Here is a 17,471-nt window from a genome sequence, read left to right on the forward strand (position 1 = left end):
ACTCTTCTGATATGCTTTAACTTGTGGAAAAGCAAAACTGCAGAAGGATTCACAAGGTTTTCAGCACTAGTAATAGAATTGATTTATATCTATGTTGATTTGAGGCACCACTGACCAGTCTTTTAAGTCAAGAAAATGTGGCTCTCGATAAAAAGAGTTTAGACTCTACAATGTTAAAACTAATTACATTTTTATTTGTGTATAATGTTCAATTGCTTTTGTATGATTGAGTATACTGCAGAATATTTTAATTTCACAATTTTCAAGATTAAAATTGCTTTTCTTTATTTGCCTTGCTATTAAGCAATGAAAATATTCCTATAACCTTTTGTGTTATTTCTCAGAACTCCTCTTTTTATTCTTTTATCATTTTGTACTTTTAAGCATTCCATCATTACTTCTATTTTCAAAGCAGCATTTTTGATAACAAGTTACTTTTCATTTGAATGAGCTGTGTCATCACCATAGAAATAGTACTTAACTAGGAATTGCAGTTAATAAAACTAAACTGTGGAAAGATATTCAACTTTAGAATTTTTTGTTTTCTTAGGTGATAATGTTTTGTATTAATTGGTTAAACTACTTTTTCCATTGTGCTATTTTAATACCTTCATCTTGTATGCATAATTTGTTATGCAAAATGAAAACTCAATGTGGGGTTGGGAAAATGGAGGAATTTGAAAAAGTTGGAGTGAGGAGTCTTTAGAAAAGACAATCATTATTAACAGGTTGAAATATAGCATAGTACAGTCTGTTTTTGCCTTCCTAGTAATTTGTTTTGCAACTCTTTCTTATGCTTCAGGGGGTTTGTTATATCTTAGAAATGGCAAGGTTTTTGGTTTGGGTTTTTTTTTTTTGGTAAAGTAATGCAATTAAAATAGGTAACTTGAAGGTAGGGATTGGAAGGGGAAGGAGGATAAATTGGGAAGACCACTGGAAAACATGACATTGGTAAACTGCATTGTACTTGTAACCTGATGGAATTGTTACCTTCTTAAGAGTACAACTGCTTAACAATCAAATTCCTTTAAAATAATAAAATTCACGCCACGTAGAAAAGAAATAAATTACAAAGTCTGCATTAATTACCTTATTTTATTTAGAGGAGATTGACTTGTACTCAATACACTTAACTTGCTTAGATCTAGAATAATCATTAAAGTGTAGGTAGACACATTGGAACTAAAATGATTGTGGCAGTTATGTTTGGTAATTTCTTCGTCTAGTTCCTTGCTTGTCATTCCTTTACTTCTGTTGTAGTTGCCATGCTTTATCTTTTTACTCACTACTATCGAGTAGAGTTGGCCCATAAAATGCTTCTTTTACTTGAGGGAAGCCACAGATCTAATGCAAAAAAGGGAAAGAAAGGATAGGTAAGGTACTTTTATTTTTGTCTGTTTTTTTAAGGGAAAGATCAAGCTTAATATGAGTAAATTTAATCATAACTGAAGTCTAGCACCTACTAGTTTGGTTGGCTCTTAGAATTTATGTGAAAGAAAATATTATTATAACTTCTATTTCAGTTTCTTCAAATATAACCCATCAATCAAGTACCATATCAGAATATTAGGAAACTCCAAGGTTTTAACAAGTTTATTTAAAAATACATATATAGGGAAGTGGGGCTGTGGCTCAAGGGTAGGGTGGTAGCCTTGAGCTGAACTGCTCAGGGACAGCGCCCAGACTGAGTTCAAGCCCCATGACCTACAAAAATAACCCCAAACAAACATATATATGAGTTACTGGAAACAACCAGGCATCAAGAGACCCAGTCAAATAAATGGATACAGCCAAACATTGTGGCAATGATGAGCACGAGGACAATGAACGTATGCGAATATGGACGAGGTCTAAAATATATTGTTGAATGACAAAAGAAAGTCCAAAATATATTATCTCATTTTAAAGTCAATTAAAAGGATATGTATATGCAAATGTAAATATATTAAATCAAATACTTTTCTAAACAAAGAATCCTAACATAATTTCTCTGTAAATTTGAAATTTGAATTACATACATCTATTAAAATTCATAAAAGAACATAGAACAAAAGCTTTCAAATTTTAGATCGGTATTTTGTCCCTGGAAATATTGGAAATGGCAGCAAGAATCTAAATTCTTTTTCTTTGTTGCAGGAACTACTAGTGTAGCTCTTAACTCAGGGACTGGTTTTTTTTGGGGGGGGGGGCGGGCCAGTCCTGGGCTTGAGCTCAGGGCCTAAGCACTGTCCTTGGACTTTCTCAAGGCTGGAGCTCTACCACTTGAGCCTCAGCACCACTTTCGGCTTTTTTCTATATGTGGTACCAAGGAATCGAACCTGGGTCTTCACGCATGCTAGGCAAGTACTTTAACCACTAGGCCAAACTCCCAGCCCAGGGACTGGTTTTTAAAATGGATTAACTTTTTCCTAGGATTTCCACTTAAACAGAGTAAATTTAGAAGAATCTTCAGGAGTAGAAAACTCTCCAGCTGGTGCTAGACCAAAGAGAAAAAACAAGAAGTCTTATGATTTAACTCCAGTTGATAAATTTTGGCAGAAACATAAAGGAAGGTAAGAAAAATATATGTAAGTAAAAGACTTATCCCTGAAAGAGAAATGAAAATGTTGTCTAACCTAAAAAAATTTAAGAATTATGAAGGATCGTGGTAGTTTTTACTAGTGGTACTGATACTTAGTCCATAGATAGTTGCCTAATGGTTCCATTTCTTCCTAACTCTGTTTCATTTGTTGGTACCTTGTAGGGCAGTCCTTGTCTTCAACAAAGTCATCCCATAATTTTGCAGATTGTATAGATTGTATGCCTCTTCTGGGGCTTGAACTCAGGGCCTGTATACTGTCCCTACGTTGTTTTGCTCAGGGATAGCACTAAGCCACTTGAGCCATCTCTATTTCTGACTCTTTGGTGGTTAATAGGAGATGAGTGTCAGATTTTCCTTGCTCTGACTGGCTAGAAGCCATAATCCTCAACTCTTAGCCCCCTGAATAGTTAGGATTGCTGACATATAATCCTTTATATTTTGTTTTTGGCTTCACTGACTCTGGGTTTATGAGTTATTCCTGCCTTTCATTTAAGTTAGCTTTTATGATAGGGAAATCCCAGGGTGAAATTTTTCCTTTCTGTTCAGTTTACTCTCATACAAATCTTGTTTTGTATCTGTGACAAGAGAAACTAACCCTGAGATCCAGAGAACTTTTCAAATTACGTAAGAAATAATGAATGAAAACATGAATTTGGAATGTAGTTTATTGTACGCAAATATGTATATTGTGTGTATAGCTATGTGTTCTTAAGGTGTATCATACTTCATTGGTTTAGTTATATCTACAACTTACCTAGTGGTTACCATGGCTAAAGTCAATTCTAAATCAAAAATTCATTTCTCCCAGAAATAAACATGCTTTTCATCAATTAAGGAGTGTTATCCATAAAGTTAGTGGTGTATATTGTTGATATATCCATTCTTCTTTCTATTTCATTTTACATTTATACTTAAAGAGAAGTAGGATAGACCTTGTTCACCATGTTAGGATGTTTCTTAGGTTTTAAGTATAAAAATAGATGTAACATTTTTTTAAAACTAGAAAATCATTTTGCTGTAACAGATTTTACATCATCTTTAGAAAAAAATTGCTTTTTTGGTTTCTGTTTATGACTATAGCAGTTTTAAGTACCATTACAGTATATCTTAAGTAATACCTTTGCTTTGAAGTTCTGTAGTCTGCACTTGTCTCCAAAATGAGGCGGTAGAAGTAGTAGTACTTCATTAAAGAGACATTTATTGTGTGCCAATTCTGGGACTTGAACCTAGGGTCTGAGTGCCGTGTCTCAGATTTTTTTCCCAAGGCTGGCACTCTGCCACTTGAGCCACAACTCCATTGGTGGCTTCTTGGTGGTTAGAGATCAGGCTCACAGATTTTCATGCCCAAGGTATCTTCAGACTTAATACTTAGCCCCTTGAATGCCTGGGGTTTACAGGAATGAGCCATGAGCACCTGCTGTAAGAAAGGCATTAATAGAGGATATTTTTTTGGCATCAACCAGACAAAAACTAGTGTTGCCAGTAAGTATTAAAACGTACTGAGTTAATATGTTTTTGTCACAATTACTAGCAAATGATAATTTTACTTTATAGTTGTTTTTCTTTTTTGTTTTGTTTGGTTTGGTTTTGGGGTTTTTTTTTCACCAGTTATGGGGCTTGAACTCAGGGCCTGGGTACTGTCCTTGGATACTTTTTGCTCAAGGCTAGTGCTCTCCCACTTTGAGCCACAGCACCAGCTTTTTCTGTGTATGTGGTACCAAGGGATTGAGCCCAGGGCTTAGTGCATGCGAGGTGAGCACTCTACCACTAGGCTACGATCCTGGTCTCATCATGTGATAATTTTAAAATGTCATCATTGTAATTGAGTGGACTCTTCAGATAGTAATTAACATTTGATAGGCCATGACTTCCTTTTTTTAAATTTCCCTTTACTAGCTTTAATTTTTATTTACTAGTATGTATAATTAAGTGCAATATGTGATTTTATAAGAATTATAATATAGATTTTAAAGCTAGCAATCTTTATGCTCATGGTTCCTCTTGTGAAATATTGTTTTAGTCCATTCCCAGAAGTTGCAGAATCTGTTCAACAAGAACTAGAATCTTACAGAGCACAAGAAGATGAGGTCAAACGACTTAAAAGCATTATGGTAAGGTCTTGTTTGCTTTGTAACTATTATAGGGAAGAAGGATATCTGAAGGGATAAGTGGGCTTGCTTTTCTGTCTCTCAAAAGTTCAAGGTCATTGATTATTTCTTTGCCCACATAATTTTTCTCAACTTGTTGGCTTTTTCAAAAAGAAACCTAGTCAAAAGATTAAATTTATATATTTAAAATAATACATAATATACAATGGTATATATGTTATGATATGCAAAAACATGTGACTTTGTTTTAGAAATATATTTTCTAGTACTGATCACTCTGCCACTATGAACTAACTTTAGACTTGAGCTGTGCAGTTCATTACAATTTTCTAGCCCATCTTAAATGCCATCTGATTCTTTATGTCCTTAACTGTTTACTAGAATGATAACTAGAACTTTTCTATCACTGACAGAAATATGTATACATGTATATGTGCTCTCTCTTTAAAGAATAATATTTTTTCCTAATGATTTAAGTTTTACCAGTAATCTTAGGGATGTGTTTGCTTTTGTTTTGGGACTTGGACATTTTGAGTGGTTGCTAGAGCCTTTTTTCCTTCCCCAGGGCCTAGAAGGGGAAGATGAAGGAGCCATAAGTATGCTTTCTGACAATACTGCTAAGCTAACATCAGCTGTTAGGTGAGTACACAATATATCCTTTTTGAAGTCTTTGTGTTGATAAGATATATTTTGGAGGTTCAAAAATGGCCAATTGCGGGCTGGGAGTTAGACCTAGCAGTAGAGAGCTTGCCTAGCATGCACAAAGACTCGGGTTCAATTCCTTGGCCACATACCTAGAAAAGAAACCAGAAGTGGTGCTGTGGTTCAAGTGGTAGAGCTCCAGCCTTGAGAAAGCCCCAAGGACAGTGCTCAGGCCCTGCGCCCAAGTCTAGGACTGGCAGGAAAAAAAAGAAAAAAAGAAAAAAAATGGCTAGGTGCCAGTGGCGCATGCCTGTAATCCTAGCTACACGGGAAGCTAAGATCTGATGATTGTGGTTCAAAGTCAGCCCAGGGGAAAAAGAATCCTTGAGTATCTTTAGATAACCACTGATAAGCCGGAAGGGAAGTTCAAATGTCTAAAGGGACAAAGTGCTACCCTTGAGTGATAAGTTCAGGGACAGCACCAGGCCCTGAGTTCAAGACTCAGGCACATAAAGCAAAAAACAAAGAGAAGATTAACATTTTAATAGTAATAAATAATAGGCAATAGCAAAATCCATTTGAATGTAAAGAAACAAATTGTTTGACATCTGGTTTCTAGCTTCAGTCCCCTTTTAAATACAGCAGAACATTTGTTTATTTCAAATTTCTGATGGGATAATTTTATTAGGAAAAGAAAAGGAAGCCATTATTACTTTTAATATTTTCCAGATTTTTTATTGAAAATTAAGCAGTTTTTCAATATTATGAATATCCTGTAAATTTCATGGTCAGTTTTCTGTTTATATTTGAGATGTGGAGCTCAATAGCAGATTGAATTTCCAAAATAAGCTGTGTTATTTCAAACCTGGAAAGTAAATTTAGTTGGTAACTTGTCATCACTGTTTCGGTGTTCTAAGTTCCCACAAAAGAAACACCAGTTATGACTTTATTATAGTCTGATCATTTTCTTAGAAAATTTTATGGTTAATTTTCATTTTTTTTTGGTATTTGTAGTTCTTTGCCAGAACTCCTTGAAAAAAAAAGACTTATTGACCTACATACAAATGTTGCCACTGCTGTTTTAGAACATATAAAGGTAAAATTACTTTTTTTCCCTCTCACATTTTGACTTGTGTTTGTATAGGGTTTTATAAGCTGCTTTCATGTTTATTATCTCACTGAGTATTCGTTTTGACATTATAAAGTATAATTGTAAAAAGCAAAGATGTGTTCATGTAAGTATCAGCAAGAATAAGTGATGAACCCAAGAAAATTACTTCAGTATATACTGTTAGATCCATATACATTGTCTCAATCCTACCTGTAGTATTTATTAAGAAGTAGCCATGTATTTTTACCATGAGTAATATAGATTTAAAAATCCTTTTTGGAGTGTTATGGCCTCTCTAAGTTGGGCTTAAACTCCCTCACGATCCTCCTGCCTCTGCTTCCCAAGTACTGGGATTACAGGCATGCAGCATCTACCACAGTGCCTAGTTTAGAAATCCTTTTTGTATTACTATCTAAAGTGCCCATTAGTAACACCACTTCCATTTATTTGATTCAGTTTTCAAGTTTTGGCTTTTAGATGAATCTGTTAACATCAAAGCTTACTGTATGTCTTGAACTATGAGAGTGAGTGAGTTAAGTAAGGGAAGGAGAGAGTTACTGAGTTATTGCAGTAATGGGGTTTGAAGTCAGGGCTTCGAGCTTTATAGTAATAGGTTAGTGCTATGCCACTTGATCTATGCCTCCATATCCATGTATTTTTGCTGGATTTTTTTTTTTTTTTTGCCAGTCCTGGGCTTGAACTCAGGGCCTCAGCATTGTCCTTGGGCTTTCTCAAGGCTAGAGCTCCACCACTTGAGCTACACCACCACTTCTGGCCTTTTCTGTGTATGTGGTACCGAGGAGTGCATGCTAGGCAAGCACTCTACTTACTCCTATGCCAAACTCCCAGCCCTGCTGGTTATTTTTAAGGTAAGGTGTGTTGACTTTTTTTGCTTATGCTGGCTTCAAACTACAATCTTTCTGCTGTAAACCTCTCAAGTAGCTAGAATTACAAGTGCAAGCCACTAGTATAGCATAGACTATGGTTTTGAAAAAAATACATCAAGCTTCTCAATATTATTATCGTTTTTTTTCTATTATCTGGTTCATGATTATCCCACATCAGCTTGTTTAATGAGTCCTCCCACTGAATTCCAATAATGGATTGGTCACGCACTAAGACTTACTAACTTCTACTTTTCAATTGATACAACACATTCATAATTTCTTTGAGAAAGATGGGTATATATAAGCCAGGCACTAGTGGCTCATGCCTGTAATCCTGGCTATTTAGGAAGCTGAGATCTGAGGATCACACTTCAGAACCAGCCTAGGCAGGAAAGTCCATGAGACCCTTAACTCCAGTGAAATAGCACTATGGCTCAAGTGGTAGAGTGCTAATCTTGAGCCAAAGAAGCTCAGGGACAGAGCCCAGTCCCAGAGTTCAAGCCTCAGGACTGGCAAAAAAAAAAAAAAAAAGTATAATTGTTGCCTGTCTAAAGAAGTGAATAATGCTTTGTGTGTATGAAAAATATTTTATATTTTAAGTATTTAGAAAGCCATAGAGCTGTAAATAGGAGCAAACACATAGATAATGGTCATATGCCAGCAGCATGGAATTTAAACCTGCATAATTTCTATCGAGCTGACAATATAATTTTTTTTTTCTTTTTTCCCATCTTGATGCTAATACTTGATATTTTCATGTACATATAACAATAGAATCATAATTGTAATCTGTGGGCGATTCTGCTAGTATGTTCCCTTCCTTGTGTTACAACTCTTACCAAATGACAAAAAAAGCTGGTCCGGTCCATTTAACCGAGACCATGAATCTAATAAAGCAAAAATTCACTGCTCTAAAATAAATATTGACTCTAGGTGGCATATATTAAGGTAAAATTATGCAGTAAGGACTCTGAGATCAGACCCAGTAGTTTTTGATACTTGATCTTTGCTGGTACTATGTACAAATAGACAACTAAAAATGATTTTCTAGTTAGGTACCAGTAGCTGATGTCTATAATGCTAGGTGCTAAGGAGCTGACATCTACAGAATCATAGTTCATTGCCAGCTGGATAGAAGAGCCTGTGAGTCTCTGTCTCTGATTGAACCACCAAAAAGGCAGCTGAAAGAGGATTGGTCTCTGGTTTTTTTTGTTTTTGTTTTTATTTTTTCCCCTCTTCATTATTAAAAGTTTTGTTCTTTTTTTACTTTCTGACGTTTCCCAGCTATAAAATTAGGAAAATGCTAAAGTAAGCTCCTAATACTAAACTGGGTATTGAAATATGGAAAATGCACTGCTGTCTAGCTAGTCAGGAGGCTGAGATCTTACTAAGAATCATGATTTAAGGCCAGCCCAGGAGGAAAATCCATGACACACTTACCTCCAGTTAACCCCCAAAAGCCAGAAGTGGAGCTGTGGCTCAAGTGGTAGAATACTAGCCTTGAGCAAAAAAGCTCAAGAACAATGTCCAAGCAACCCCTAGACTGGTGCGTGCACACACACAAATAACCTTCCACAAATATATTCTCTAGTTATAAATCAGAAACTAGAGCTTTGGATTGATAAAATTTTGTTGAAAGTAATGCAATCATGTTTGACTTTGTATCATGCCTTTGTCCTTAAGATGCTATAGTATGCAAGACAAATTCTCTGTTTTTCTGGAGCTTTTATAATAATGATCATAAAGTAGAAGGTAAGATATCAAGCATTTAAGTGGTACAAGTAAGAGAAGCAGACTGAGGATATAGAGATGGTTCTGAGGCCTGTTCCCAAGTGATGAGGCACATCAGTCATGTTGGACTTGAGTACTAAATTACAAGATGCAGGCAGTTGGGAACTGATAGCGAAGGACTCCAATTTAAGACCAACCCAGGTATACCAATTGATAAGACTCTTATCTTCAATTACCAGCAAAAAGTCAGAATGGAGATGTGGCTCAAGTGGCAAAGCTCTAGCCTTAAGCCAAGAAAGCTAAGACTCCTCTGAATTTAAATTTCAGGACCATTAAAAAAAAGACAATTGATGAAAATGGTACTTTATAAAGTACAATTTCTCATTAAAGTTTTCATGGTAATTATTATTTACCCCAGTGATTTTTAGGTCAGTGTTTCAGGGTAAGCTAAGCTATCTGTCCAAGAAAGTTTAGTATATCACCTAATATCCCTAATAAAAGCAATAAGCATTCTGCTTGGTCTAATGAAAGTGTTTTACCTATAGAACATCCTGTACTAGAAAATAATTTTGTCATTCAAGATATTGAGTAATTTTATCTAAATGTTGCACATTTATGAATATACTATTATAATTGAAAGACACTCCTAAAAGATCTGATTTAAAGAAATTTCTGTAAAGAACGTGTTTTGTAGAAGAAAATTAATGCAGATAGAGAATATACTAGTCCTAGTTGTACTGTTCGAGAGACTCAAATAATATCAAAAGATTTTCACATCACAGAAAAGGTATATTTCCATATAAAGGTATTTTTCCATATAAATTGTTAACTATTTTCTACATATATAGTTTACTTAATATGATCACAGATTCTTACAGAGTTTTTTCTAAAGTCTTTTTTATGTTGACTATCCTTTTTTTAAAGTTTTTCCTCTCGTCAAATTGAACAAATAAACTTCATTCTTTCTATTTCCCTAGTTAAAAATTTCCTGAATTTCCATTTACTTCTCCCTCCCTCACCCCGCTCCTGGGGCTTCAATTCAGGGCCTGGACACTGTCCTTGAGCTTTCTCAAAGCTAGAGCTCTGCCACTTGAGCCACAGCACCATTTCCGACCTTTTCTGTGTATGTGGTACTAAGGAATCAAACTGGGGTCTTTATGCATGCTAGTCAAGCACTCTACCAACTAGGCCAAACTCCTATATTTACTTTTAAGAACCATTTTCTATTTTTTGTTTGTTTTGCTGTGCTGTGCTAGGAATAAAATCCAGAGTCTTGTGCATGCTAGCTAAGCAAGTGAGTTCCACACTTGCTGCCTTTATCTTCACTGTTACCATCCCTATGTGCAACACAGTGATTTATAGTCTATCTCTAATTACTTTTTTTTTTTTTTGCCAGTCCTAGAGCTTGAACTCAGGGCCTAGGCATTGTCCTTGGGCTTCCTCAAGGCTAGCACTCTACCACTTGAGCCACAGCACCACTTCCAGCATTTTCTGTGTATGTAGTACCCAGGAATCAAACCCATGGCTTCATGCATGCTAGGCAACTGCTGTACTACTAGACCACGCTTCCAGCCCTGACAACAAATTCTGAAATCAAGTATCTCTTGTCCGTAATACTTTACTAGTTTCATCTTTTCAGTGTTTCTTGATAAACATTTAGTAATCTAAGTCATTTTTATTAGTAAGATTATGTCTTGTGGAGTATTCTTTGAGCTTTTCTCTTCAAATTTGTCTTTAATCTTTGCTTTAGTAGCTCCTTTCCTCGCTGATGCAAATAGGCTCTTCTACTTGGTGGTTGTGGAGAAGTGGTTTAGGGAGTTACTTTCCTAATTTATGGACAACCTACTTCAGTCAAGCTGAATTATGTACTCTTTAGCACCAGGTATCTAAGTAAGAGAAGCCCACCTGTAAGGAATAGTAGAGGAAGAAATGGCATATGTGCTGTTTGTCCTAATGCACTAATGCCTGACTGTTCCTCAGATGTTGCAGGAAGAAAGTAAACTAAGTGTACTAGAGCTTGTTTGTTACTGGACCCTTATATTTTTTTTTTATCCTCCTTAATTAGAAACAAACTGAAAGGGTGAAAATATCAAAATGTCCCATTAGATAATATTTGAAACAGATTTTTAACAGACCACTATGTTTTTATTGGTATAAATACGATGAAAAGGAGAATATTATTAATGTAACTAGATGTTGTACTACCACTTCATAAAATAATTTATAGATATTTGTTTAAATACACGCTTTAGAAGTTAAAAACGAAAATGAATACATTCTATCAATCTGAACTTTCACAGACATTAATATTTGTGTGTGTTTAAGCACACATCTTTGTGTGCCTGCCACTCCTGGGTCTTGAACTCAGAGCCTGAGTATTGGCCATGAATATTTCTGCTCAAGGCTGGAGCTCTATCACTTGAGACACAGCTCAAGAAATAGAGAATTACTTAGTATAAATCCAAGCTACTTACAGGCTCCGTGATCCATCTACTCCACAGACTGCTTAGCATGCGTGGGTGCTTCTCAAAGAGTCTCTTTCAGCATAGGCTAGACCTCAAAGCCTGGCATCTCAGGGAGGGAGAACTTACCAGAACCTTGTTTACTCCTTGGTGAATTAAAATGAAATCTCTACTCGCTCTTTGGTGGAGAACATATCAAAAAAAAAAAAAGATTTTAGAATATATCAAAGTTCAGGAACATAATAATAAATTTAGATTTTTATCTCAGGCTTGATCAATTTTATGAATATAATCAAATTTCTACCTTATTGAATATCAATATTGGAATTTCAAATAAGTTTATAAATGATTGTATAAAAGGTTTATGAATATTTTTCTCTTCCTTTGGAACTCAAATCATTTCCATGATTTAATAATTGGACCCTTATTTTTATTTGCTCATTTTTGTAGAGAAAGTTGATGATTTGAATTAGATTTAAAGATATCATCTGATAACGTGATGATCTTTACTTGAACAAGGGTTTGTTCAAGGCTTGATCAGCTTTCAAAATAAAATAGAACCGATCTTGTTTGTCTCTACTTGGTGAATATACCAAATTAATGCCATTCCTCAACTGCCATTTCTTTTTTTTTATTGTTACAAGTAGTTACATGTATTTTACTGTGACATAGTTATTTTTAAAATTATCACATCTACTTATTTTACTGTTCTAATACTAAGCATCATTATTCTAGTCTACAAAATTTATAGATGTTGGAATATCCAAATATCTCCAGACTGACATAGAACAAAAGATTTTAACTCTTTAAATATTGTCAACTGCCATTTCATACCAACTTGCTGACATTACATAGCTGCTTTGCCTTTTCTCACAGGCTGGACTATTTACTTGCCAGAGAGTTATTTGTATTTTATTTCAGTCTGTACAATTTGTACATAACTGCCTCTGTAAAACTTAAGTTGCACATTTGAGACTCAGTGAAGATGATAATTAAATATTTAAATAGATTGTAGGTAAACAAAATCTCAACTATGTGAGATTAGAAAATGTTCCACAACACTCCAGTTGCCTTTCAGTTTCTGTAAATGGTTTTGGTTCGCTTCAGAGAAACTGAAAAGAAAGCATAAGTAATTACTGAATACAGATATGCAAAAAAGGGTTTGATTGCTCAGTACCACATAAACAGAAAAGGCCAGAAGTGGAGCTGTGGCTCTAGTGGCAGAGTACTAGCCTTGACAAAAATAGTGTCCAAAGACTGTGCCCTGGTCTTTAAATTCCACAAGGAAATGAATGTTTTTTTAAAAAATTGACCAGCCCCTTGGATGTGACTGGAGCTGGGAGCCCGCGGGCCGGAGACACTGCTGCTGTTGCATGATCGCGACTGGGAGCATCTGAGTAATAGCTCATCAAGTCTACAATTTAAAATGGCCTCTACAAAACTACATTACAAAAAATGGGAAAGAAACAGAACAGAAAGAGTAAAGTTGAAGAAGCAAAGCCTGAAGAATTTGTTGTGGAAAAAGTACTGGACCGGCATGTAGTGAATGGGAAGGTAGAATATTTCCTGAAGTGGAAGGGATTTACAGATGCTGATAATACTTGGGAACCTGAAGAAAATTTAGATTGTCCAGAATTAATTGAAGCATTTCTTAATTCTCAAAAAGCTGGTAAAGAAAAGGATGGTACAAAAAGAAAATATCAGACAATGAATCTGATGACAGCAAATCAAAGAAAAAAAGAGATACTACTGACAAACCAAGGGGCTTTGCTAGAGGTCTAGATCCTGAACGAATAAAGATTGGTACCACAGACAGCAGTGGAGAATTGATGTTTCTCATGAAATGGAAAGATTCAGATGAAGCTGACTTGGTGCTGGCAAAAGAGGCAAATATGAAGTGTCCTTAGATTGTAATTGCTTTTTATGAAGAGAGACTAACTTGGCATTCTTGTCCAGAAGATGAAGTGCAGTAATTGTTTGCATTGTTTTTTATATATATTTATACATATATATAAAATCTGAGTCTTGGTTTTTGAATTAATGGTGTGAAACAACTACATTCTAATGAAAATCAAGTTTGATATGTTGGTTTTGAAAGTAGTATTGGGAGTTGTTGAGTTTGGTTTTTTTTTTCCCTCAGTAGCACTGGTTACTTTGAACAAATATAATTAAGGCTTTCTGTAGTTGCTTCCTTTATCAGAAAAGAATATTTAATACCATGGTATATTTCCTTTGTATTCAGGAACAGATTTTTTTTAATGAGGCAACTTTTTCTGGCTATTACTTAATCAGAACAATTTGTCTTTAACTGCTATGTTGAAGGACCATCCTGAATTTTTTTGTGTGTTTGTGTGTGTGTAAACAAAATACTTACATGGGTAGTTTTTTGTTTCAGAGATTTCGCTTGTTTAGAGGTGTTGGGCATCAGACCCAGAGCCTTGCATATGTAGGCAAATGATGTATCACTGTGTTACATCTTTGACCCTTGTTTTATTTCGTTGTTGTTTAAGACAGGGTCACTAGGCAGCTCAGGCTGTCCTTGAACTTAGTAAGTAGCCAGGATAGCCTCAACTTTAAGTCCTCCTGCCTCTGCCATAGATAGCAAATGCAATAGGTTTGCAAAATGTCTTGAAAGGAAAAGTGTCTATCAACAGCTTCCCTCACCCAGATGAGACAACTAAGATAAATTTTGATTTCCTTTCATTAAAAGTTTGTGTATGGACCGGGAGTTTGGCCTAGTGGTAGAGTGCTTGCCTAGCATGCACGAAGACCCAGGTTCGATTCCTAAGTACCACATACATAGAAAAAAGCCAGAAATGCTGCTGAGACTCAAGTGGTAGAGCTCTAGTCTTGAGAAAGTCCAAGGACAGTGCTCAGTCCTTGAGCTCAAGCCCAGGTCTGGCAAAAAAAAAAAACAGTTTGTGTAATGAGCATTCCTTTACAGAGTATTAGAATCTGTATACTAAAAGCTCATAGATCATGAGCTATCTAAGACTCTGCTCATGGAAATGTAAAATCAATTGGTTAGACCTGCTGGCCTAAATGAGTGGACAAAATTTTATAATTGTTGACCTGCATGCTTTTTCTTTAACCTAACTCATTCCTAACATGTAGGCTCAATTTTTTTCAGTATTGGGTTACTGGTTCCACAAAAGCCAGAAAAACAACTTTGTAGTAATCAGAATGTTACCCAACTGTATATTGTTTACTTTATTGTAAATAATGGTGAACAGTGGTCAATAAATAGTTTCATATTCCTTTAAAAAAAATTGACCATGAAAATTGAAGCTTGTGCGGGGCATGGTGGCTCCTAGCAACTCAGGAGGCTGAGATCTGAGGATGGCAGGTCAAAGCCAGCTGAGACACTAAAAAGTCCATGAGACTCTTATCTCCTATTATTAACCACTAGAAAACAGGAAGTGGTGCTGTGGCTCCAGAGGGAGGGTGGTAGCCTTGAGCTGAAGAGCTCAGGGACAGTGCCTAGGCCCAAAGTTGAAGCTCCACAACCAACAAAACAAAAAAAAAATTTGAAACTTGTAAGCAAGGACACTCATCTAATGTATCCTCATCTAATACTTATTTTGAAACAGGCAAGAAAACTGGACATATATTTTGAATATGAAGAAAAAATAATGAGCAAAACTACCCTGGATAAATCCCTTCTAGATATCATATCTGACCCTGATGGTAGGTACTATAAATTTGAGATTAATAGAAATTTTTCATAGGATCATTCAATGTTTTTAGTTGGGCAATGTTTCAACAAAATTACTACTTTACTGTCAGCCAGTGTTCATAACCAAAGCAATTAATGGGATTATTTTCTTCACATTTCTGTTTGCATTAATTAGTTGTACAATGGTAAGGTTTGTATACATGCATATGTATCCTAATAGGCATACTCTATCATTCTCTTATTTTCCCTCCTCTCTACTTTCAGTAGGCTTCATTCACAGTTTTAATACTACAAACAACTTCAACCATGCTCATCCTCATTCATCCTCTTGTTTAACCTCCCAACAGAGCTTGTTTTTTTACTTTTTTATCATTTTTTTCCTTTTTTTTTCTTTTAAATGTGTATTATACCAGCTGCTGGTTTATAGCTATAGCCATAGTTGCACGAATATGCAGTGGAGCAGAATTACTAAAGCCAAAGCTTTCTGGCCAGAGTACCCAATAGGGAAGGCCAAGGGAATGGCAAAGTACCAGGGAGACCTCAGAGTAGGATGGAGCTCAGGAAAGCAATCCCATAAAGTTGTTGATGAATTCCTAGGCTCATCTCTGAAGAACACATTCATGAATATAATCCTGACAGCGTTTCAAAGAAAGGTGAAGGGCTAGACCATCAGTTCCCAGACTGAACACTGCATGATAAATCTGAATACAGTAGCTACAAAAGATTTTGGAAATAGAACTGATTATGGAACAAAACCTATACAAGTTGGTAGTAACAGTAGTTGTACCAGTGAGACTAATTATTGCTGGGCACCAGTGGCTCACACCTGTAATCCCAGTTACTCTAAGAGGTTGAGATCTGAGGATCACCATTCAAAGCCAGCCTGGGCACTAAAGTCCATGAGACTCTTATCTCCAATTAACCACCAGAAAAAAATAGAAGTGTTGTTCTGACTTAAGTGGTAGAGCACTAGCCTTGAGCTGAAGAGCTAGAGGACAGCACCCAGGCCCAGAGCTCAAGTCCCATGATCAACAAGGGAAAAAAAAAAAGACTGTATACTAAAACAGAAAAACAAAATACCAGCATTCTTATTCATAAGATTTTTTTTTTTTTTTTTTGCCAGTCCTGGGCTTGGGCTCAGGGCCTGAGCACTGTCCTTGGACTTTCTCAAGGCTAGCACTCTACCACTTGAGCCTCAGCACCACTTCCAGCTTTTTGCTATGTATGAGGTACCGAAGAATCAAACCCGGGTCTTCGTGCATGCTAGGCAAGCACTCTACCACTAGGCCAAACTCCCAGCCCCCTCATAAGATATTCTTATTCTTGAATACCATAACCTAATATGTAAAATATCCTGGTTGTAACATTTAATTATTAACATGAGAACTTGTCCCTGATCTTTGTTTCACCATTGTTTGTTGTGTTCACAGAGTAAGAATAAATGGACTGTCTGTATTCCAAAGCATGAAAATCAGTGACTACTGATAATATATTTGCTGGGTGGGAGGGGTTGTTTTGTTTTCTGTATTTTGAGTCTCACTGTGTATGCCAGACTGACTTGATACATACTGTGTAGCTCTGGCTCAAACTCAGAATCCTCCACCCTTATCCTCCCAGTTGCTTCGATTATAGTTATATGCTATATTACCTCATTCCAAGTCTTTATTCTATAATGAAATATGTATTATGATTCTGTATCCTTACATCTTAAGGCGCACTTTTGTAAAGGGGAAAGATTTAAGGATCCAAAAAGAAAATATTTAAGATACACTTTTTTGTTGCGGTTTAGTTATATATATTATTGCTGTCTATCTATAATTGTTATTGTAAAGGTGATGTACAAAGGGGTTACAGTTACATGTTACATAAGTTAGGTAATGAGTACATTTCCTTTTGAATAGTGTTCCCCTGTCCTCTCCCCTACAAGTTGTATAGTTCATTTTTAACAGTGTCTAGTGAGTATCATTACTGCATTTGTTCACCCTTTTTCTCTCCTCTTTGATGCCCTCTCCTCCCCTCCCACAGACATAAGCACAAGACAAAAGGTACAGCAAATAAAAATAGCAACAAAGAAAAAAAACCTCGTTTCCATTTCTTGGCATTTGTGTCTATAAGTATTATTTTATATGATTATAGCTGTTGAGCCTTTGTGATCCTCTCCTAAGAAAATCCTCCTTTTGTCTCACTGTATGAATGTTAAGATACTTTGGAAGGTACTATCAGAGAATAGTATTGTTCATCCCTGATTTTCACCCAGGGTGTTTACCATGTGA

The 17,471-nt window shown here is 35.9% G+C and overlaps 1 protein-coding gene and 1 pseudogene across 2 annotated transcripts in view; both read left to right on the forward strand.

Annotated features, from left to right (window-relative positions):
• The window catches only part of Scfd1 (sec1 family domain containing 1), a 72,598-nt gene that overhangs the window by 30,070 nt on the left and 25,057 nt on the right, over nt 1-17,471 (forward strand). For both annotated transcript variants that reach the window (XM_090345339.1, XM_090345338.1), the window contains 5 exons: nt 2,413-2,552; nt 4,602-4,692; nt 5,255-5,328; nt 6,346-6,427; nt 15,113-15,209. In XM_090345339.1, coding sequence (XP_090201465.1) covers nt 2,413-2,552; nt 4,602-4,692; nt 5,255-5,328; nt 6,346-6,427; nt 15,113-15,209 — 484 coding nt within the window. The remainder of the gene's footprint in view (nt 1-2,412; nt 2,553-4,601; nt 4,693-5,254; nt 5,329-6,345; nt 6,428-15,112; nt 15,210-17,471) is intronic.
• LOC150055386 (chromobox protein homolog 3 pseudogene) lies at nt 12,781-15,106 on the forward strand (annotated as a pseudogene).

Source organism: Megascapheus bottae, chromosome 14 (genome assembly GCF_031878675.1).
Source record: "Megascapheus bottae isolate mThoBot1 chromosome 14, mThoBot2.hap1, whole genome shotgun sequence".
NCBI classification, from domain to species: domain Eukaryota; kingdom Metazoa; phylum Chordata; class Mammalia; order Rodentia; family Geomyidae; genus Megascapheus; species Megascapheus bottae.